The 23,128-nt window shown below is 35.1% G+C and overlaps 1 protein-coding gene and 1 long non-coding RNA gene across 9 annotated transcripts in view; one reads left to right on the forward strand and one right to left on the reverse strand.

Moving 5' to 3' along the window:
• Positions 1-23,128, forward strand: part of LOC127160270 (complement C3) — a 64,698-nt gene that overhangs the window by 4,830 nt on the left and 36,740 nt on the right. For all 4 annotated transcript variants that reach the window (XM_051102929.1, XM_051102930.1, XM_051102931.1 and 1 more), the window contains exons 11-20: positions 263-378; positions 474-617; positions 936-1,151; positions 1,274-1,474; positions 2,402-2,560; positions 2,667-2,796; positions 3,211-3,288; positions 3,466-3,814; positions 4,414-4,499; positions 4,611-4,750. In XM_051102929.1, coding sequence (XP_050958886.1) covers positions 263-378; positions 474-617; positions 936-1,151; positions 1,274-1,474; positions 2,402-2,560; positions 2,667-2,796; positions 3,211-3,288; positions 3,466-3,814; positions 4,414-4,499; positions 4,611-4,750 — 1,619 coding nt within the window. The remainder of the gene's footprint in view (positions 1-262; positions 379-473; positions 618-935; positions 1,152-1,273; positions 1,475-2,401; positions 2,561-2,666; positions 2,797-3,210; positions 3,289-3,465; positions 3,815-4,413; positions 4,500-4,610; positions 4,751-23,128) is intronic.
• Positions 6,360-12,152, reverse strand: LOC127160271 (uncharacterized). 5 transcript variants are annotated; one of them, XR_007826692.1, is made up of 10 exons: positions 12,071-12,152; positions 11,737-11,818; positions 11,434-11,500; positions 10,932-11,018; positions 10,710-10,790; positions 10,568-10,631; positions 10,289-10,316; positions 9,340-9,685; positions 8,316-8,402; positions 6,360-7,885 (listed from the first exon to the last, which is right to left on the reverse strand). It is a non-coding gene; the product is annotated as an uncharacterized LOC127160271 (long non-coding RNA). The 5 variants fall into 5 exon arrangements; XR_007826693.1 differs by lacking the exon at positions 10,289-10,316; XR_007826690.1 differs by having other exon boundaries at positions 9,340-10,316.

A 23,128-nucleotide genomic window follows, 5' to 3' on the forward strand; every position in this document is an offset into this window, starting at 1 on the left:
ATTACCCTTGATATGAGAATACAATTTTGTAATAAATATGTAGAACACTATAGTGATGTTTTTATACATAGTGATGTTTTTATAATATTTTAAATAAACATGTCCTTTTTTCAGTGGACTTCTTTATCATTGCAAGCTTGCTTTGGCCAGTCATAATTCTATAATCAATAATAATGTTAGAATTCATACTTCAAATCAATAGTTTCTGTTTTTTTTTTTTTTTTTTTTTTTTTTTAATGTTTAAAGACTTTCTTTTCCTCAGGTAGTGAACTTGTGGAAGCAGAGAAATCCGGCATTAAAATAGTTGCTTCACCCTACGTGCTCTCCATCAAGGACACACCAAAGTATTTCAAACCTGGCCTGCCATTAGACATAGTGGTAATTTTGATACTGTCACATTTACTGCTTGATTGATGTTAGCAATATTCTTTCAGATGAATACTAGAGGCGAATCGTTGTATCTTGTTGCTTAGGTTACAGTGAGAAACCAAGATGGATCTCCAGCTCCTAATATCCCTGTTGAAATCAACTTCCTTCAAAAAACAATCAACACACACAGCGGCACTATCAGGGTCTCTGTCAACATGCCTGATGAATACGAAAAACAAAGATTGAAGGTACGTTGAACACAAGGAACAAAGTTGGTTATTTAGGGTCTCTTAAAATAAAGTTTCCAAAAGGGGATTTTTCAGTGATGTCATTGAAGAACCTTGAGGTCCCACAAAGAACCTTTCAGTGAGCAGTTCTTAAAAGAACTATTTAATGCACCTTATAGAGCATAGAACATTTTAATAATCTAAAGAACCTTTTCTACTATAAGGAACTTTTTGTGGAATGATTGCATGGATGTTACAGACAGGGGACTTTTCTAGGAATCATAGATGAAGAGTGTATATGTGTGTCTTAATTTGGTAAAAATGTCTGTGCATTGGCAGGTAAAAATGGCTCTTCCTGGTGTGAATGAAGAAAGGCATAATGTGAAGGAGAAGAAGCTGGAGCCATATTTGGGTTTTGACCTCAGCAGTAAGAACTACCTGCACATCTCAGTGGGCTCCAACAAAGTGGCGGTGGGCAACAGTCTTATCATCAGAGTGTACATTAAAACCGACCCACCAGAACACAGAAAACTTGTGAGGCAGCTGACGTACGCTGTGAGTGTTGGACATTTTGGGGAGATCTAAACATGACTGGAATACAGTAATCTTTAAGTGTACAGTCCCCTCTTTTCCTTATTTCTTCTGTTCTGACCTTTTTCTCTCCTCTTCCTGTCTAGGTTTTGAACAAAGGGAAAATAATAACAGCTGCCAGGGTGAATGTAGAATACCAGGGTATCATAAATTTGCCTTTGCTGGTTACAACAGAGATGCTACCATCATTCCGGCTGCTGGCGTACTATATGTTGCCATGGCAACCGAATGCAGAAGTGGTGGCAGACTCAGTGTTTGTGGATGTGGAGAACCAATGTGTAGGATCAGTAAGTATGTTTTCAGCTAGTAGAACATAGTAAAAACTACTATGAAGAATGCATATAGCCTACGTGTTACAGAGTGCATTAGTGTCCGCCCACTTTTTTTTAGCAGCATTGGTTCTGGAAGTATTTTTAGGAGCTGAAGTGCCTGAGTTTTCTTATTCCTGAATGGAAGTCAATGGCAGCTCTATCGACCATACATAGGAAAATGATGACATTTGGCACACATATAGTAGTGGTCCTGAATAGTAATTTTACCAACTTTGGGGTCTCTAGAACTGACTCTATAGTGCTACCACAATTTACTTCATCTGATTACTCTCCTCATGCTTATCACTTTCAGTATACATTAAGACTCTCCCCTATACAGTATGGTCATTTTGAACAGTACGGTATTTCTTTTTTTTTTTAATTCCTCCTTCAAATTTTGTCATATCAAAATTGGATCAGATGATCATAGGACCTTGCCACATATAAATGACCCAACAGAATTTTGATATTCATCTTTGTTTAGAAATTATGATGATGCATGGTTTGGGTTTGGATTGTCATTTTTGATTATTTTCATTACTGTTATTATCATTGCTGTTCCATTGCTGTATTTATTATTATACTTGCTACTGCTACTCAAATACTACTAACATTATTCAGGTTGTCATTTCTAATTATTGTTATTGTCGTTCTATCGATGTTTTTATGTTTTGTGTTCACTGTATGTTGTATGTTTTGCACAAATACTTATAAAAAAAAATTACAAAAATAAAAATAAGTAAACATTTATAAGTTACCGTTTAAAATATCTGAAAAGTTGTACTTCTGTAGCCCAGTTGTTGCACTCTACAGTACTGTTATAGTATTTGGTAAAATATCTAATATCTGCATAGATATTTTTCATCTGTGTAACTGCTTGCTGCTTGCTTGTGATTGTTTTAGCTCATTTTAGGACCAGCAGAGGGAGAAAAACTCAGTTCATACTCACCAGGCAGCAGCTTTAAATTTGAAGTGAAGGGAGACCCGGGAGCAAATGTCAGCCTGGTTGCTGTGGATAATGCCATTTTTCTGTTGAGTAAAAAACATCTGACGCAAAAGGAGGTAATTTACAGTACACATTACTTACATTTCATAAATGCAGAAAATCTTGACAACTTTTGGTTTTTCCTGTAGGAGGATTATGGACACTCATATTTTTTTCATTTAGGTGTGGAAGGTGGTGGGTCAGGGTGATATGGGCTGCACCTCAGGAGGAGGCAGGAATAATATGGGTGTTTTCAGTGATGCAGGACTGGTGTTTTATTCCAGCACAGGAGGATCTACTGACTTCGGATCAGGTGCTTCACACACAGTTGCTCTGTTAATTTTAAAGATTAAAAAGATATCCTTTTGTACCGTCAGATTAGGCCATATGGTTCCCCTAGATGTTGTATGCATGCGTTTATAAACTAAATTTAGACACCAAGTATTTAAATGGGGAAAAACTGTCATTTCAAATTAATTTCAGACAAACGATATCTTAGTGAATATTAATATATATGAGCTAAATAATATAGCAGACAATATTTTGTATTACATGCATGGTGCATATGTTCCATATTTTGGGTGGCTTATACACTGTGTGTTGTGATGAACGGGTATAATGTTGCAACATCACATTGGTCCTGTGCTGTTTTTGCTCCCAGTCTAACCAACAGAAGGACAAGTGCCTCTTTTTTATGTTAAAAATTTATTTTGGTTTTATGGAATAGATCATTGCTCCAGAAAATCTAGGAGGATAAGATCCTTGAAGCAAAGAGAAACAAAATGGAAACAAAGAGAGGAACTGGGTGAGTCAGTGCGTTAATGCAACTCAATCTTCACAACATCACAATATAAAAAATGTTTAAACTTAAATAAAATATTTAGTCATGAGAGCAGTATTTAGCCTTACACAGTGCTTATGTTGTACACTTATGTTTTTATATAACCAGACAAACATTTACCAGTGTGTTCTTTTTTCTCAGAGAAGGCATATTTTGATGAGTTTCTGCAGAGATGTTGTGTGGACGGCATGAGGGAGATTCCCATGCCCTATTCCTGCTACCGTCGCTCCCTCTACATCACCGAGGACTGGAGCTGTGTGTCGGCTTTCCTTTACTGTTGCGTGAATTACAAAGGGGAGGAGTTTGATGACATAATTGAACCTCCTTACGGGCCGCCACCTGTGTTGCACGGCTTAAGTGATCCTATGTATGAGCAAGAGTTTGATGAAGATGATTTAGCTGACATAGAGGACATTTACGTGCGCAACAAGTTCTTTGAATCGTGGCTGTGGACTGACATAAGATTACCCAGCGTTCCCAAGTCTGATGGGTACGAGTTTGGCCCTTGCTACAGTATCTTTACTTGCACCCAAATAATCTATTAGTAATTGGATTGATGGTTCAATCATGTTTAGAAGCTTTCGTGTAAACACCGCAATTGATCCAAATTGAGTTTGATCCAAGTGAAATTTCAGCCGAATTGAAAGGGTTGGTGTAAACCTTAAAAACCTTCAATTGATAGGAAAAAATGGCATGTAAACACTTGAATATACCTTCTCAGTTGGATTCAAAAATACCTTAAAATACTTAAAAATAGCACATGTGCAGTGCAGTTACGTGACATGTATGCACTTTGCATGCACTGAAGTTTTGTTCGGAAAACATAAATGCACTTGTTAACACAAATGTGAACTGGATTGCAGTTTTTAGGTTTCATATTAACTTTCAGAATCTGTAATCAGATGGTACTCATTTGGATTGTTGAAAATTAATGCATGCAAACCAAGGGTGTCCAATCCTGCTCCAGCAGATTTTAGCTCCAACTAGCCGTAACACACTTACCTAGAAGTTTCTAGTGAGTCTGAAGATCTTAATCGCAGATAATGTAGAGGTCATTGTTGAGAGTGACTTTTCATACATTTATTTCAGGTTGGCTGTATTTCCAGTGAACACCACTCTTCCTGACAGTATCACTCAGTGGGGGATTTTTGCCATCAGTGCCTCACCTGAGACAGGTTTGTTCTTGTCTGTCTGTCCACCTGTTGTTAGTCTTGGCAGAGACAATAGAATTAGATTATCTTTAGTTTTTTGCAACTTTTACAACTGAACCATATCATGTACTGCAGGTTTCTGTGTAGCTGAACCATATAATGTCCAGGTGTGGAAGCCATTCTTCCTAGACTTACGTCTGCCTCCCTCAGTGTCCAGAAATGAACATGTGGAAATCAAAGCTGTGATCTACAACTACAGAAATGAAAACCTGAAGGCAAGTGTTCCTGATTATTCTGACTTCAGGCTTATGCACAGGCTGTGTGTAAGTTACAACTTACTAGTTGCGAATTTAAAAAGCATTAAGTTAAACTTACGCATTGCTACAAACTTTTTGGGTTGAGCCATAAAATTTGAAACATAAGTCTACATTTAAATTAAATAATTACGTAAGCCTCCAACAATGAGTAACAGTTGGAATAAAACAGCTGAATCTTTAATATTTTAGAAGCTTTAATATTTTAGACATGTATGATAATGTTGTGTGAATTATATGAATAAATGACTTGCAGCTCTTCAACACAAACCCGATCTCTACCTCTATGTGCATGCCAAATAAAATCAGTCATAATAATAATATTCATTTTTCACTCCTTATGAATTTCAATACAGTATCTGAATGTAATTTAAATATAAAAATAGCTATTATGTAGTGCTGTCAATCGCTAAAAAAAAGAATTAATCAAACATTTTTTCTGAGAGTAATCATGATTAATCCCACCTAACATTAAAGTTATTAAATATACTTTTATATTTGCAATAATTTCACATTCGATCTTTAAATTTATGTAGAAACAACATAAAGAGAGTATATTCTTAATATTTATTAAATATTTTAATACTGAAGGTAAGTATCACTGATACCCTACCAATATTACTGATCTATGGAAAATTGTTCTTTTTTTCCTAATATTTAATCATTTACAATAGCCATTCAACATTACATTATAATTGAAAGCTATCAATTTTAACATTTATTAGACTTTAAAAATAACTTCTAATTTAAGTGAGCTTAAAACAATCTTCAAATAAATCCATTATTTACCTGTGCCCTTCAGCAAGTAGGAAATATACAGAAATGGAATAAAGTGATCAAACACTTAATACTAAATTAAATATAGATGAAAGTTATTGATCTCCTCTTTTGAGTACACAACTAGTTTACATATGTTTTTAGTTTGTACTGCAGCTATACTAAAAGTGAACTTATAGGTTAACTGATAATTTACTAATTAAATACTTTTCTATGCATTTTTAGTACACTTTGAAGTATAGTCTCAGTAAACTACTAGTTTAGTAGTTTTATACTGTCCTCACAATGCGTTACTTTGCAAAGCTAGACAGCAAGCTAACACGAGGGATCAAACGGCAATAATGCTTCAAGCATAACTTTTCTTGAATTTAATTGAAATTTCCTTTTGCACTTTTTGTATTGTAAAACTGAAAATACAGAACAAAATAGACCTCAGTATACACGTAACAACACTGTAAAAAATTTCCTGTAGAAATTACAGTAACTTACTGGCAGCAGTTCGCCAGTATTTTTATATTTAAACTTATATTTGTATTTATATTCACAGTACCATTTAACTTGCTGTAAATGTATTTACAGCATTATACTGCACTTATGCAGTTTTTACTGTTTTTTACTTGTAAAATATACAGTAATTTTATGGTCTTTTCTCAAGTAATATATTGCAATACAAGAAAAAATGAAATAAAAATAAGCAATGACAACTGTAACTTTTAATGTTTTTAATTGTTTAATTGTTGCAATAACCCTTGCAATAACATTAACATTTTCACAGATTCAGTTAAGACTCAAACAAAACACTATTACAAAGTATTGTGTATATATAACAGCACATACCATTTTAACTATTAAAGCTAGAAAAAATCTTAACATTTATCCAAAGCACAACATACTATGATAACAGCGAACAGCAATGACAGTGAAGCTTCAAATAAAACTCAAACTTTTGTTACACACGAGAAGCATTTTTCAAGAATGTATACATAAATATTTGTATATAACAACAATTAAAAAAAAAAAAATTAGGAATAAATTCAATCATAAGAACAATCTTAAAAACATACAAATTCACAAAAACTCTCCTGAGTAAAATGCATTTGCCCATAGTGGATTCATAGTTTTGCTAGCTGAAATCCACGAACTCCTTACTCACTAAAAAATGTTGGGTTAAAAATAACCCAACTAGTAACCCAACTATGGGTTGGTATAGCACCTTGCCATCTATGGGTTATTTTAACCCAATGAATTGGGTTAAAATCCAGTTGGGTTAAAAGTAACCCAACAGTTGAGTTAATAATTTAGATTCATTTATATCAGTTTTTATTTCTTTCTTTATTTATTTATTTATTTTATAAAAATACACTATAACACTACTTTGTTTTCAAATAAATATTTTGTTTATTTAAATATGCAAAACAATTTTTACAAATATATATTTTAAATGTAAAACAGTCATACTGCAAATGTTTACAAAATAAGTGTACAAGAATGTGAAAATATAATACATTCAAAACACAAATATGCACACACAACTAACATATTTTCAAGTTTTTTGTATTTAAATATAAACATCATCTGAAAGCTCAATAAATAAGCTTTCTATTAATATGTGGTTTGATAGGATAGAACAACTATTTGAAAATCTGGAATCTGAGAGTGCAAAAAAATCTAAATATTGAGAAAATTGCCTTTAAAGTTGTCCAAATGAAGTTATTAGCAATACATATTACTAATAAGAAATTCAGTTTCAATATACTTATGGTAGGAGATTTACAAAATATCTCCATGGAACATGATCTTTACTTAATATTCTAATGATTTTTGGCATGAAAGAAAATTTGATAATTTTGACCCAACACATACACAAATGTGCACAAATAAAACAAACATAACATACAAACTTTTAAAATAAAACAAAAATAAAAAAATCATAAACACAAGTAATAATAATAATAATAATAATAATAATAATAATAATAATAAAACAAAGTAAATCTGCTGGCTGCTGGACTTGCTGATAATCAGCAACATAAAAAGTTTTTACGGATCAATAAATACAAAGTTTCTAAGAAAGAGGCATATGTGTTGAAAGAACTCCTGGAATATTAAAGACCTTGTGCTGCAAATGGGTGCAGAGGAGCTTTGGGTAGTAAATGTCATAAATGTAGAAATGTCTAAAACACAGATCCACTGCTTGTAGTAAGGTCTTCTGTTCCACTGCTTCACCGTTGAAAATGCTAAAAACTTCTTCTCTTGGAGTTAGTGCAGCAATGCTGGTGTCATCCGGTCGCATAAAACTTCCTTCATTGACTCCTTCCTCTGTGATAAGATGAAGCAGAAGAAGAAACATTTTACAGATAAACTAGAAACATTTTTTCATAATTGTTGGAAAACCTACACTACTAATCAGAAGTTTTTGAACAGTAAGATTTTTAAAGTTTTTTAAAGATTTTTTTTCTACTCACTAAGCCTGCATTTATTTGACCCAAAATACAGTAAAAGCAGTAATATTGTGAAATATTTTTACTATTTTAAATAACTGCTTTCTATTTTAAAAGCTTTGAAAAGACTGGACAATTACATTTTAAATATATTCAAATAGAAAGCGGTTATTTTAAATGCTGTATTTTGGATGAAATAAATGCAGGCTTAGACAGAAGGGAATTCTTTAAAAACATTAAAAATCTTGCTGTCCAAAAACTTTTGACTGGTAATGTATATGGATCACTAATATAAATAGTTTACGTACCTTGAAATATTTCAGTTAATTGGCATGTGGATGTTTAATGTATGAGATTCCACTGTTGTAGTTTTTCCTTCACTGAAGAACCCATGTCTAAAAATAAGTATAAACACATTTAGTACACATTTAAAAAAACATGCAAATCTGTCATAGCTTTATAAGAGAAATGGCTGTAATTAGAGGCGATTCTAATATATGCATAACAATATTCAATATAAATAAACCATAAAAACACATTTAGTGTTATTCCAATTAGTGCTCGCTTTCCAAACAACTGACGCTTGCCCTGTTTTGACCGGCAGGCGTGTCACGAACGATTGGAAGCAGTGAATCATTTTGCGAATTAAGAGATTCGTTTAATTGATTCGAAACTTTGAAAAGCTTCGTTTCTCCCATCACGTCTTTCTTTTGGGAAATGTGATTATTTTTAGACTTTTCTAAACAGAGAATTAACTGAATTTGAGCGCATCTCTCCGAGCGGCCGCTGAGCCTAACCTTACATACTGGACCGAAGTTGAAAGGTTCGTGCGGCGCGGTTTAAATCAACAATGTCTCATTTAACATTAGCCATTTCCCATATAAAGTTAAATGTGATAACCATTAATGCGACCAAACAAACTGTAGTCAGAAACCGTATGTCTAGATCCCTTCATCGGCTGTAAAATAATACTAAACCTGTAGTAATGGTAGACGGTGATTTCAGTAACATAAGTAGTCCTATATACATTCCACCATACATTATTAACTTTAGGTTACTGTAATACATCTCTAAACAGTTTTACAACTTTCTGCTAATGTTTATTTAATTTATTACTGCTAGCGACCTAACTGGGACAGCTAAGTTAACCTGAAGTTATTCGTTTACAATGGAGCTCATTCTCCGCAGTAACGTTACAATACACTGACTAAAGGAAACTACAACTTCGTTAAAAAAACAAACATACAACAACAAAAGTTCAATTTTGAAGTGCATTTCACGTTCTTCGTATAAGTATAATGTTATAAGAGTTATTAAAACCCTGTTACTCACCTCACACTGATGCAGCAGCAGCTTCTTCTGTCGTCAGTCACTGTCGACCGTTAAAATTTGAACTGTCGCCGCGGGAACCAATTAAACCCAACGCTGGGTTATTATTAAAAACAACCCAACCATGTTTAAAAAAAATAACCCAACGTTTTAGAAAATAACCCAACACAGTGACCCAATATGTGTAACCCATCTATTGGGTTAAAAAAATAACCCATCTATTTTTACTGTGTAGACACATGACGGTTCAGGCCAGAATTTCTCCTTTGCACCATCTTCCCACTTCTTTTGCTGATCTGGAAATCTGCAGAACACTTGAGGTGTGTCAGGATTGATCCTCACAATGAACCTTCACATAAAAAAAAAAAAAAAAAAATCATACATTAGATTCATATTTCATTCTCTTTGTAAAAACATTTTAGAGCATTCAGCCAAAATGAAAACTTTGTCATCATTTACTATGTTGTTACAAACCCATGAAACTAGTTTGTTTTCGGAACACATGAAAACTGATATTCTCTCTTCATTTTTGTCTATCCAGGCAACCTAATTTTTTTTGCTTCAAAAAGTGCATAAAGACATTGTAAAAATAATCCATATGATTCGAGTGGTTTAAGACACCTAATCAGTTCTCAAGCATGTTTGAGATTCTGTTTACCACATTTGATGTACAGTACTCTTCATATTTGAATTATCAATGTTTGTATGTGAATAAAAGCCCATGGATTAATCATACAGATTAATTCTATTTATTTACGCACTTTTTGAACTGAAATATTTTGGTTTTGTGTACTTTCAGTGGATAGACAAAAATACTGTTATGAATTCATTAGAAGAATAAACAGAATAGTACACCAGTTAATTTTTATTTTAACTCAAATTGCCAGTTATTCGTTACTGCATGGCAAGAAGACAACACCCAAAAATTTTCATTCTCTCAACATTTACTCACCCTCATGTCATCCCAAATATACTTTCTTCTGTGGAACACAATTAAAGATTAAAAAAAAAGAAAAACGTAATCTGAAGCAAAACGATTCACCCAAAAATGACAATTCTATTATGATTTACCTACTCTTGTTATTCAAAATGTAATTAAGAAGATGCTAGGTAGAAAGTTAGATATAGAGAGTCATGAATAAAGTGTGACCAAAAGTTTTTTTTTGTTGTTTTTTTTTTTAAAAAAACCCATCCCTTTAACATCACTAAAACATGTACTAAAAGATCTTACCAAGCATGATCAGAGTAGAAGGAAGTGAAAGCCTGGTCTTTGCATCTGCTGCTGTTGTTGTGACCTACACACACACACAGTTTTTCTAAGTGTCAGTTATAGAAATTATCAGTTGTCAATTATACAAATGAAAAAAACTTACACTGGCCAAAAGGAACAGCAAATCCTCTGCTTCTTTTAAAGTGGGCCATCAACAACAGGACAGTTACATCAGTATTCACATCTGGCACAGCAGCAGAAAGCACAGTAACATTAATATCTACACAGATTTCTCAAAATCACATTTATGCTGTGTGCTGAAAATGATGACTTTACTCTAAAATATTTTTTACAGTTACTAACTGGACATTAAGTTTTTTCTTACCATCTTGAATGTGCCATCTTAGGTGTCCAGTGTTCACAAATGCTGAAGAATTTAGTCGACACGAATGTACAGCCTTCCGCGCTGCATCTACAATTCAGATGAGATGGTGTTCAGATCAGTTAGTTAGTTTTGCGGTACATGTGCGACTGAAGTGCAGAGAGGCTTAAGAACGTGCATGAGCATTCAGGCACTGTAACGTTACACGAAAACCTGGAATTAGCCAAGTTTTTGCCCGCTTTGGCATGATTAATAAATGCATATAATGTCTCCACAGAGATGCCACAGTGTTTATAGACGAACATTGCGGGTTTTATGCTAACGTTAGCATTCAATGCATGCTGTACATTTACACGCTTATATGGGGTTAATAGGTAACGTAAGCATCAAGCGATTTCATAGTGATTAAAAACCACAGCGAAATGACTATTTTAAACCAGCTTTAAACCTTTAAAAGCCCGGATTCTTGGTCCACAATTTCATACAAGTTAACATAAAAACTCACCTGCTAGCAGCGTGGTCAAAACCAAGACAGAGACCTGTTTATGTTCACACTTTGACGGTAAAACTTCCTACAAAAGAGGAAAGAAAAAAAATAAAGACATTTGTTTTGCACAGAACGTTATCCTCAATCTAAAACGAGTATCCGCCACAAAGCTCTCTACCATCGACATACACTGTAAAGTGTGACTGCGCGTCGTGAAGAGACAGCATTTGTATTATTATTTTCTTTTTAATTAAACCGTTAATAACCCAAAAATACACTGACATTAAATATGTAATTAAAAAGCAGGAATATTGTACATACGTTTGATGGCAGCTGCAAGGTTCTTGTGTGTGCCTCTTCCTTTTCTTCTCTCCCAGAGGAAAGAAAGCCTTTCTGTCTTCTTCTGTTTCAAAATACTGTATTTTATTGGCGCCAAGAGGATATTTCCCATAATGCAACTTTAAAATACAGTAACATACTGTATAACTGTTCTACAGTAAAGTACAGTTCATATTACAGTTAAATACTGTGTAATTTACAGAAATCGCTAACAGTGAAGCTAACAAAACATAAACTACTGGCAGGTAAAATATACATTTCTAAAGGCAACAATGACAATTTCTTAATATGAAAATAATAACTTTCAGTCACTTACAGACAAATAGTGTCCCAGGAACAGCGTAAAGAGAAAACTTAAATGCAGCATCTATCTAGCCATGTGCTCTGGCTACTCCTTGCTTTTAACTAAACAAAATGGCTGAGAATAGCCACTAGATGGCGGTGTTCCTTAAACAATAACTTAAGAATAAAAGTCCTGATAAAGCCATAAAGAAGGCAGCACACTCCCCGCCTGGCACTATCACACTGTTAGACATTTCAAAGGGTTTTTACAGTAACTTACTGGCAACAGAAGTTACTGTAATTAGAATTTACAGTAGCAAACCGTATTTCATTTACAGTTTGCAACTGTACTTTAACAGTACTTTAACAGCCAAATACTGTTAAAAAGGTCAAATTCAACAGTATACTACTGTAATTTGTTAATTTTAATATAGATTTCAGTAGGTTTTATAACTTTATATATAATTAATTTAAATTTATTATATTTTTACTCTACATAGGTACTACTGACATTCAGGTAAAACAGACACAATAATCACAAAATATCAAATACTTTATTTAAAACAATGAATGTATAACACTTAAAAATACAGTCTTAAACTGCTCAATGAAGTTGAAAAAACTGCATCTTCACCATTTCCGCTGTCTTAGGACGTTTTGCAGTGCATTATGTTGTATCCTCACAAAGAATCTATAGGCAACAGAAACAATGGAGAAAAAGACATGCAGCCAAAGAACACACAGCCATCTGCAAAACCCAGGTGCTGCTCCAAAACATGGCCACCACCTTTACTCACCATTTACTTTGTTAGTGACAGAAATGTCTTCTCTGAAAAACAAGTAGAAGAAATGGCACACTTTTAAAAGGAAAACCCCACACAGAATACACAAACATCTCAAAACCATGTTCTCTTACCATGAACTATCAGTCTCAGAGTGGTTGTCATGCTCGTCTTTTTTGATGCTTCATTGCGGTTGCCTTTAAAACACAAACACAACAAAATGCAGTAAATCTTAAATTCCATTAATAATTATAACAAACGAATTCTAAAACTAGAAAGGCAGCTAACAGTTAGCTATATAACTTGTCTAACCTAGCATACAATTTTTTTTTCTCAATAGGCTACTGGCCAACATTATACTAACACCTGAACAAAATTTCACATTAGTTAACCTAATGTTAATATAAGATAAGCGTTGCTTGTTGAAAATTATTTTAATTCAGTAATTTAATAAGCTGACAAAAACCGTTTGAAATGACAGCGCAGTTTACTATAGTAAAGTTTGTAACAGCCATGTTGACGGGTAAATATTACTAGGTTAAACTCAGGGCTCTCAAGTCTCACGCATTCACCGTGAGACACACGCATTTCAACCAGTTCACACGCTCTCACGCCACACCTTGTATTTCTCACACTGAGAAAAGGATAACTTTTCCCTTTCTCGAAAACGATTCCTTGTCTCTGCTGAATCGTTTTCATTCCCAGTGGGGATAAAAACATCCCGCGAACCCGCTCCTAAGCTCCGATCTATATCAAATGATTCGCGATACGCGCTCTGAAGTCCCGTTCTCAATCAAATGATTCGCGATCCGACTGGAGGGCTTCGAAATCACTTTGCGACGCAGTGTTTTACTGATTCGGAGTTTCAGAAAGCTCAGTTGATACTGTGTTCTTTGTTCGCTTTCTCTGTATAATTTATTCGTTGTTTGAAATGAAATCATTACAATTAATAGGGCTAACTTACAATGTTTTTTAATAAATTGTGATCACGTTAGACAGTGTTAAAAACATTTCATGACATGACACTCATTATCTGGTACTTGCCTAAAAAGACGGGTATATAATATGCGTTGTTAACAGATTACACTAACATTAGGTTACTTAGTTAGGCTATAGCTTTATTGGGGTTGGTTCAATCTCCGCCTATGTAGAGAGAAAAAAAAAGTTTTTAAGGCAATTGACTCTATGCACGATCACTTCCGCGTTTGGTCTCAGTCCGCTCAGTTACATCCGGTGCAGCACCGGAAGCCGTTTTCGCTATTGGTTATAACTGTGTGAAACTGGAGCAGGAGAAGATACTTACATACTTTACTCGCTGTTTACAAGAGCTTCCCTGCATACATGTAAATGACGTTAATCGTATCGTGAGGCAATCAGCTCAGCCGAGAGAAAGGGAAGGGCTTCAAATGATGTATTTAGAGTTACATCGACAATTTTGAGGGCGAGTATTGTCATGCTATAAGTTAATGTTATACGAATATCGATTCTAGCCATCTTCGTTTCTCACAGTTTATGTCTTTGCATGTATGTATGTATTTATTTATTTATATATCTATCTAGTTACATTTTATGTACATTGCATCTTATGTGATTTTTTTTATTAATATACATTATGGATTTTACTTTATGAACGTTACTAACTATAAATAATATCTCAGTTTTTAGTAAGGCTCAGGTGACAGGAGCGATCTGGGTGAGGGCGACATGTTTTAGGTCGATGAGGAAGTCAGAGAAGCCGCATAGTTTGGGAGTAGGAGGACTTCAGTCAAGACAATCAAGACTTTAGCTAAGCAAAGTTAAGGTTTTAAATAGAGATGCACCGATCGACTTGTGTTGTGCCAGATGTTGCTTGTGCAGCCACATCAGAACTGTTTTGTGTCTCCGTGCAACACAGCGTTTTGTTACTGAATAAATCCACGCTTTTTAACGAATCAAATGAGTCAGTGATTCAGTAATCCATTCATAAAGGCAGTTGTTGCCTCGTTTCTGAATGAATCAGCTGTTTGAACGAATCTGTTGAACTCACGTATTTAAACAGCCATTTGCTGCCACCTACTGGTTTGGTTTCAATTTATATTCATTTCTTTTATATATTTCATTTCAATGCCTACACCAAAATAATAATAATAATAATAATAATAATAAAAAACGAACACAAATAATCATTTAATATTGTATTTACACAACATCACCGTACATGAAAAGTTTAACACTGCATCAAAGTTATTTATATTTGCATTTCTGCATTATAAATGTTCAGTTATATTTATGTTTACATTACTGCATTGCATCTGTTCAAAGTTATATATAGTTACATGTTTACAGTATTGTATTGAAACTATTTATTATATTTAAAAGTTTACATTCCTGCAGTGCAGACAACATTGTATAAAATATACGTTTATATTATTTATTACGAAAATAAATCTAAAATCATCAATCTTCAACAAATGTTCTCCTGTCTCTAATCCTTTGCCCAAGCTTTCACTAATGGGCCATTCTGGTAATTACTATAATGTATAACTATATAATACTATATTGTAATACTTAAATTATAAATCACTGTCAAATTAATCTTATGAAAGAGTTTTGCCGCTAGTATATTTCGCTATAGAATGCGCTATGCGGAAGTAAATGGGCTGGCCGAGATTCTACCGGAAATACGTCAGCAGCGTTTGTGCATAGAGTCTATTCCCCCTCTTTTTTTTTTTTTTTTTTTTTTTTCCACAAATCGCACCCTGGGTAAATCTGATAAAAGACAAATTTATAAAATAAATTGTTTTATATATTTAAAAAATTCAAACGTATCAGCATTGTTGGGAGGGTTATTTTGGAAATGCAATAGGTTACAGAAGTTACTCTATTTAAAATGTAATAAGTAGCATAATTATTTTAAGTGTTTTAAAAGTAATGTAACTGATTACATTTGATTACTCCTGTTCTGTGTCATAAACTCCTGAAACATTGGTGTCTCATATTTTAGAGTCTAGACCAGTCAATGCAATTTGGGAAATCAAATCTGTATGTGTGTGGATCGTTAACATTTAACTGTACATTGTTTCTCACTAACTGTAATAGATTTTATTTTGTTATTAAATTACATAATTCCAGTTGGTGTAGTTAAGTTTGAGCCCCTACCACTGTCATCAAGGGATCAAAATGTGCAAAAGACACTTGCAATACAAAATGTTATTTGTAAGTTTAAATGTATAGGCCTACTCTCTCTCTCACACACACAGCTTGACATAGGCTACATGCTCAGGGCAAGTTCTGAAATCCTATTGTATGTGTACAGTATGTACATTGAGCACTGCAGTTAAATTGGCTTGTTTGGGGCTAACTTTCTTTTTATTTTTTAATATATTTGCATTTTTGAAATATATAAAACATTTTATTTTATTTGTATGAATTTGACTTTTATCAGATTTACCAGTTGTTATAATTTCTATTTTGTGCTGGTTAATTTTGAACAATAGATAAAATTCTTCTAGCAAAAACTTGAGAGAATTGCGTGGGGCCGAGGGGCCACTGCTGCAAAATAGGCTCCTCCCCTGATAGTAATCTCACTCCAAACTTTTTCCAAAACTTGAGAGCCCTGGTTAAACTGGTGTGCAAAAATCTGACAAACACTCAGACAAATGTATATTTATTTTTACCTTACTTGCTGGTCTTAATCTATCGTAAATTGCATCGACAGACAGCGCGGATGTTCTCCGGAACTCTTCCGCTCTCGCGGGTTCATCCCCGGGCAAACGCCGCGACGCTGCCCGCTGCTTCAGCGTCTTCCTCGGACACGAGTGGCGCGGCGCAGCGCGACTCGACAAAAGAAGACAATATAGAACTCATTAAATATACAATCTACAGTGGATGCTTACAGTAAAGTAATGCCCCGGTATATTTCTGACTTACAGATGTACTTCAAGCGCTCGCGCTGTGTCTGACATGAAGGACAAACAGATTTTCCAGTCATTACAAGCGATGCAACACATCCGGTGTAGTCCGTCCCAAACTGTTGCGGCGTTATAGACACGGTGTAGGGCAAATCTTGTCAATCCAAATATAATAAATGAGGAAAATAAACTGACCTCAATAGAACACTGCCAATGAGAACGTTACAGCAAATACAGTAGTATACAGCAATTTTAAAAAAATACAGTAAGTCTCTGTATTTGGGGTCTGAACGTCACAGAAAATTCCCATAATGCAAAGGTTATTACAGTTATTTACTGCAAAGGGATTTTGCAGTATTATACTAGGTGATATACAGTTAATAACTGTAGAAATTACAGAAATGTCTAACAGTACACTTAGTGCCATCACTGATCCTGAATATTAGGAACACAGTCTTGAGTAGTCTTCTCTTGTGACAGAAGAACTATGATTTCCGTTACTGGCCTCAAGAAGGTTTTAACTCTTCCTTGTTTCACAACTTCCACTTCCAACTTCCACTTCCACCTTGCGCATCTCGACTTGGAAAAGTGTTAACAATAAGTCCCATTGGCCATTCATTTCTCTGTACCCGACTGTCTTTGAGCAGTACTACATCTTCAGCTTTTATGTTAGGTCTGTTCTCTGTCCACTTTGTAGGGTGGACAGATATTCTCCCTGCCATCGCTTCCAAAAGGTATCTGCCAAGCATTGGACTTGCTTCCACTGTTTCTCATGGAGGTGCGACGTATCAAAGTTTCCAGAAAGGGCTGCCAATGCATTTATCTTTTGGGTTAGAATCATTGCTGGGGTAAGAACTGTTGGGTTTTCGGGGGCTGTAGAAACTGGCAGTAACGGTCTTGCATTCATGATTACCTCTGCCATCAAGGTGCTCAAGACTTCATGAGTGAGTCTACCAGGCCCAGTCTTTAACAACATGGCATCTAAAATACACCTGCTTAACCCAATTAGTCTTTCGTCGTCATGGATTTGATGAGCTCTATGTGCACATCTCTGGTAGACATGCACATAAAGATTACTGCCCACCATTTGCTTTCAGCACTACCTCCTCTAGTGCGGCATGTGAGGATAGTCTAAGGACCAAAAACATCAAGTCCAACACTGGTGAATGGTGGTTCTTGAGCAAGTCTGTCTTCAGGTAAATCTGCCATTTTTGGCACTTTAACTGTCCTCTCAGCTTATGACATGTCATGCATTTATGAATGACTGTAGACACTGCACGTTTACTACCAGCAATCCAAAACCCTGCGGCTCGTATGGCTCCCTCTGTAATATGCTGTCCTTGATGCTGTACCGGCTTGTGATAATATCTCACAAGAAGGGTGGAAATGTGATGGGTTCTTGGAAGAATGAGAGGGTGTTTTTCCTTCATGCATACATCAGCAAAGGATATGTGACCTCCAATCCTAAGTAAGTCATTTTCATATACAACTGGATTGAGGCTCTTGAAAGGACTTTGTTTTGAGATTGGTTGTGCTTTCTCTATGCACTTGTATTCTTCTTTGAATACTTCACGTTGAACAGAACCGATAACCAGGTTTTTAGCCTTGAGAAGTTCTGTAACACTGCGTGGATCTCTGTACTGTTGCCATCCTTTGTGACCTGTATTGTTTACTCCTTGGAATGATACAGCTACATGAATCAGTCTGGCCAAAGTATGAATAAGACTCTTCCAACTAGAAGAATGCATGAAGTGATGACAACTTAGCTGTTTCTGTGAGGTTTTGGTTAACAAAGTCACAACATTAGGACGAATCTCGTCATCTGTCTCAGGATTTATGAGAGCAAAGTCCTGTTTGTCAAGAATCTCTTCTGCTTGGACTTGTGATAAAAAAGGTGGTCCTGAAAGCCAGCTTGTGTGTTGCAACAGGTTCAACAGGTTCATGCATTGTTATGGGTGTCACAAAACCCAAAGGGTCATAGATGCTTTTTACTGTGAAAAGAATGCCTCTTCTGGCATAGGCCTTTTCTTCACGAGAAACCTGAGGTAATCTCGATGTTCTTTCTGAATAACAAAACAGTAGAACATTTGTTGCACGTCCACTGAGAATGCTTTAGGCTCTCTCCTAAAGCAAGAAGGACACCCAAAAGAGTGTTATTTAAGTCTGGGCCACTAAGCAGCACATGATTCAGTGACACCCCTTCAAATTCAGCACTTGAGTCAAACACGACTCTTATCTGATCTGGTTTTTGGGGGTGATATACCCCAAATGTTGGGAGATACCAGTGTTCCTTGCCCTTTTCCAAAGGAGGAGCCACTTCTGCATGATCATTGTCCAGCGTCTTTTGCATGAACCCGGTAAAGTGTTTTTTCATGTCTGGTTTCTTTTCTAATGTTTTCTGAAGTGAGTACACTGTAAAACCCAATAGTTTACCTTACTTAGTTACAATTAGTTATCTTTACTTAGTTACTATACTTACTAGGTTTTATTAAGTTACAGCTACTTTCAAGGCAAATAAAACAATTTACTTACTTGCTTTGAGTGATGTTTACTTAAAATATCCAAGTATCCACAAAGAAACCAATGACATTAATAAACCAGTGAGAGGCAGCAGTGCACTAATATGTTGCTAATGTGCAACATAACAACAGAAGAAGAAGAAAAAGTTTTTGAGATGGGGCAATTTTTAGTAGACTTTTCACTCACATCTTTCTTTCACTACTTGAATTCACTCATTTCCCAAAGTCATCTTGAATGTTGAATTTTCAATACAACTGAAATATTTGAGAGAACATCACAATTTTTTTTTTTTTAATACTCACCATTATAGTGAATAGTGTTACTTTTGGTTGGGCATTTGGAACTTTGTTTATATTACTATAGTGTTTTTTCTATTGTTGCAGCAATACAACATGAAATCAGAGTTGTTTGATTTCAAAGAAAGAAAAGTAATAAATAGGTTGCTTTTAGAAGGTGACCTATATTTTAATTAAATAATTAGGTTGCATACTTTTCATGTTGATTAATGATCTTTTGCAATTTTACTGTTTTTCTATTTTTTATAAACACTACAAGAAGCTTGTATCTGTGTTGATACAATCTTTTAATATTTGGGGTAATGTGCGTGAGTCACACACAGACTTCAACATTCAGCATGTGAATCACAACAATGGTAACAACTCAATTTTATTTATTTTTATTAACTGTATCAATAACCATTTTATGAGCTTGTTTGTTTTTTTTTGTTGTGCTACTACTGACACAAGACAGCAAATGAAATTGGCAAATACAAACAACAACAGTAAAGCAAAGCAATTGCATAATTTATTCATGTCGCAATGCACTCTGGGAGTCAGTGAGTACCTATTAGAGGAATGGAGTAATTAGATAAATTAAAAGCATTAAGTAAATTCAACTTAAAATGGTTGTTAAAATGACTCTTATATTTAAGTAATGATTACTTTAAGTTTTCCAGTAAACGTTACTTAAATATTTTAGGGCAACCAGTTTCCTTAAGTTTTTTAAGTAAATTCAACTTAACCGGGTTTAGAGTGTAGAAACGCTTGATTGCTTGATCTCTGTTACTTGGTAAGCGACATCTTGGAGATAGAAATGGTAGAGGCGCCACCAAGCTGTTCCCCTCATCTCTGTATACTGATTGCTTCATGATGTCCAAAAACTGTCTGTCATCCACAGACAGTGTTGGTTTATCATCATCCCTGGATCTTTGAAACACTGAACAACCCAAACTGTCTGTATTCACAGAAAAGCTGGTATCTCAGGCAGGATGAAGTGTGCGGATCCTGATGACATTTTGTAAAACAGAAATCTTCCTTCACTTGGATGTTATTTGGGCAAGGATTAAGTATGGATGCACGACCATTCAGAAGCACATTCGCTTTGAAAACATTCACAACTGATGATTTGTGAACTGTTCCTAAACAGACTTCACCCACAATGACCCATCCTAAGTCGAGTCAAAGGGCAAAGGGGCTATTGTGGGGCCCATTTATTTGCTCATGCACCTTGTGTATTCTCAGTATGTCTCGCCCTAAGAGCAGCAGGATAGACGCATTGGGGTCAACAGCTGGTATTTTGTCTGCTAACACCTGAAGATGAGGATGGTGCCGCACTACCTCAGGAGAGGGAATCTCTTTCCTGTCATCAGGTATCATGTCGCATTCTATTAGTGTCGGGAGCAGAATTTGTAGCTTTCCATTCTTAGGCTCAATTATGAAGTTGGTAGCTCCTGAAGTTGGTAGTTGGTTTCACCCGAACATGTTTTCAACGTGTACGGGCTGGAGTTAGAGTTAATGCTAAAAATGTTGGAAAAACTCTGTCTTGGCGAGCGTTTTATATTTTTTATACTGCAAGTATACTCGTAAGTTTTCTTTAAGTGAACTTTACATCATACTTTAAGTTTACTACTATTTCCCTATTCAGGTATTAATTTGTATATATTTTGTCATATGAATATCTGAACATAGAAAACATCAAAAGAAAGAACAGGGTATCTGCTTGTAAACAAAAACATTTTATTCTAGCTTCATGCATTCTATTTTTTTTAAAAACATTTGAATGTGGGTACGTTTCATTAAAAAAAAAATAATAATAATAAAATAACATTTTGAATGAAAAGCTAAAGAAAAAGGACAATTCATGATAATCAAAAAGCAAATGGAGTCGATCAACATCCCAAAGCTTGGCAGTCATTATTACCTCTTCATTGGTCGACATTTTATTCTGTAACGTTACACAGTTTTATATACAGTCATGGTCAAAAATATTGGCACCCTTGCAATTCTGTCAGAAAATGCAACCCTTCTCTCAGAAAATTGTTGCAGTTGCAAATGTTTTGGTACTCACATGTTTATTTTTTTGTTTGTTTGTTTGCATTGGAACAACAACAACAACAAAAAAAAACAAAAAAAAAAAAAAAAAAAAAAAAAACAGAGAAGAAAAGTCAAATCTGATACAATTCCACACAGAACCCCAAAAATGCACTGGACAAAATTATTGGCACCTTTAACTTAATATTTGGTAGCACCCCCTTTGGAAAAAATAACTGAAATCAGTTGCTTCCTGTAACCATGAATGAGTTTCTTACACCTCTCCACTGAAATTTTGGACCACTCTACTTTTGCGAACTGCTCCAGGTCATTCAGATTTGAAGGATGTCTTCTCCCAACTGCTGTTTTGAGATCTCTCCACAGGTGTTCTGTGGGATTCAGATCTGGACTCATTGCTGGCCATTTCAGAACTCTCCAGTGCTTTGTAACCATTTCTGAGTCCTTTTTGAAGTGTGTTTCGGGTCATTGTCCTGCTGGAAGACCCATGACCTCTGGTGGAGATGCAGCTTTCTGACACTGGCCACTACGTTGCGCCCCAAAATTCTTTGGTAATCATCAGATTTCATGATACAGTTTACACAATCAAGGCATCCAGTGCTAGAAGCAGCAAAGCAACACCAAAACATCTTTAAACCTCCACCATGTTTGACTGTAGGATCTGTGTTCTTTTCTTTGAAGGCTTCATTTCTTTTTCTGTAAACAGTGCCATGATGTCCTTTACCAAAAAGGTCTATATTTTTCTCATCTGTCCACAGTACGTTCTTCGAAAAGGATTGTGGTTTTGTCACATAGGTTTTGGCAAACTCCAGTCTTGCTTTTTTATTCCTTTGTGTCAGCAGTGGTTGACATATAGCACCCCTTTTCGAGGGATAGTGCGAGCTAACACTGTTGTACCCTGTGTCTGCAGATCAGCTTGAATTTTTTTGGAAGTTAATCTGGGTTCTTTGTCCACCATTCAAACAATCCTTTTTTGTAATGTATGTAATTTTGTAATTTGTAAGAATGTAATTTTTCATTAATTTTGCTCTTCCGTCCATGTCCAGGTAGGTTAGCTACAGTGCCATGGGCTGTAAACCTCTTGATGATATTGCGCACAGTGGACACAGGAACATTAAGATCTCTGGAGATGGACTTGTAGCCTTGAGATTGTCCATGTTTTTCCACATTTTTTTTTCTCTCAAATCCACCGACAACTCTTTACACTTCTTTCTTTCCTCCATGCTCAGTGTGACACACAACGCAAAGGTTGAGTCAACTTTTCTCCATTTTACCTGGTTCCAAGTGTTATTACTATACTATATTGTCCACACCTGTTACTTGTCTAAATACAAATTACAGGAGCATCACATGCTTGAAAAGCAATTATTTCTTACAATTTTGACAAGGTGCCAATAATTTTGTCCAGGTCATTTTTGAGTTCTGTGTGAAATTTTATCAAGTTTAACTTTTCTTCTCTGTTCTTTTGTGTTGTTGCAGCACAAACAAAAACAATAAGAACATGAATACCAAAACATTTGCAATTGGAACAATTTTCTGAGAGAAGTGTTGCATTTTCTGACAGAATTGCAAG

This window comes from Labeo rohita, unplaced genomic scaffold (genome assembly GCF_022985175.1).
Source record: "Labeo rohita strain BAU-BD-2019 unplaced genomic scaffold, IGBB_LRoh.1.0 scaffold_310, whole genome shotgun sequence".
In the NCBI taxonomy this organism is placed as follows: Eukaryota; Metazoa; Chordata; class Actinopteri; order Cypriniformes; family Cyprinidae; genus Labeo; species Labeo rohita.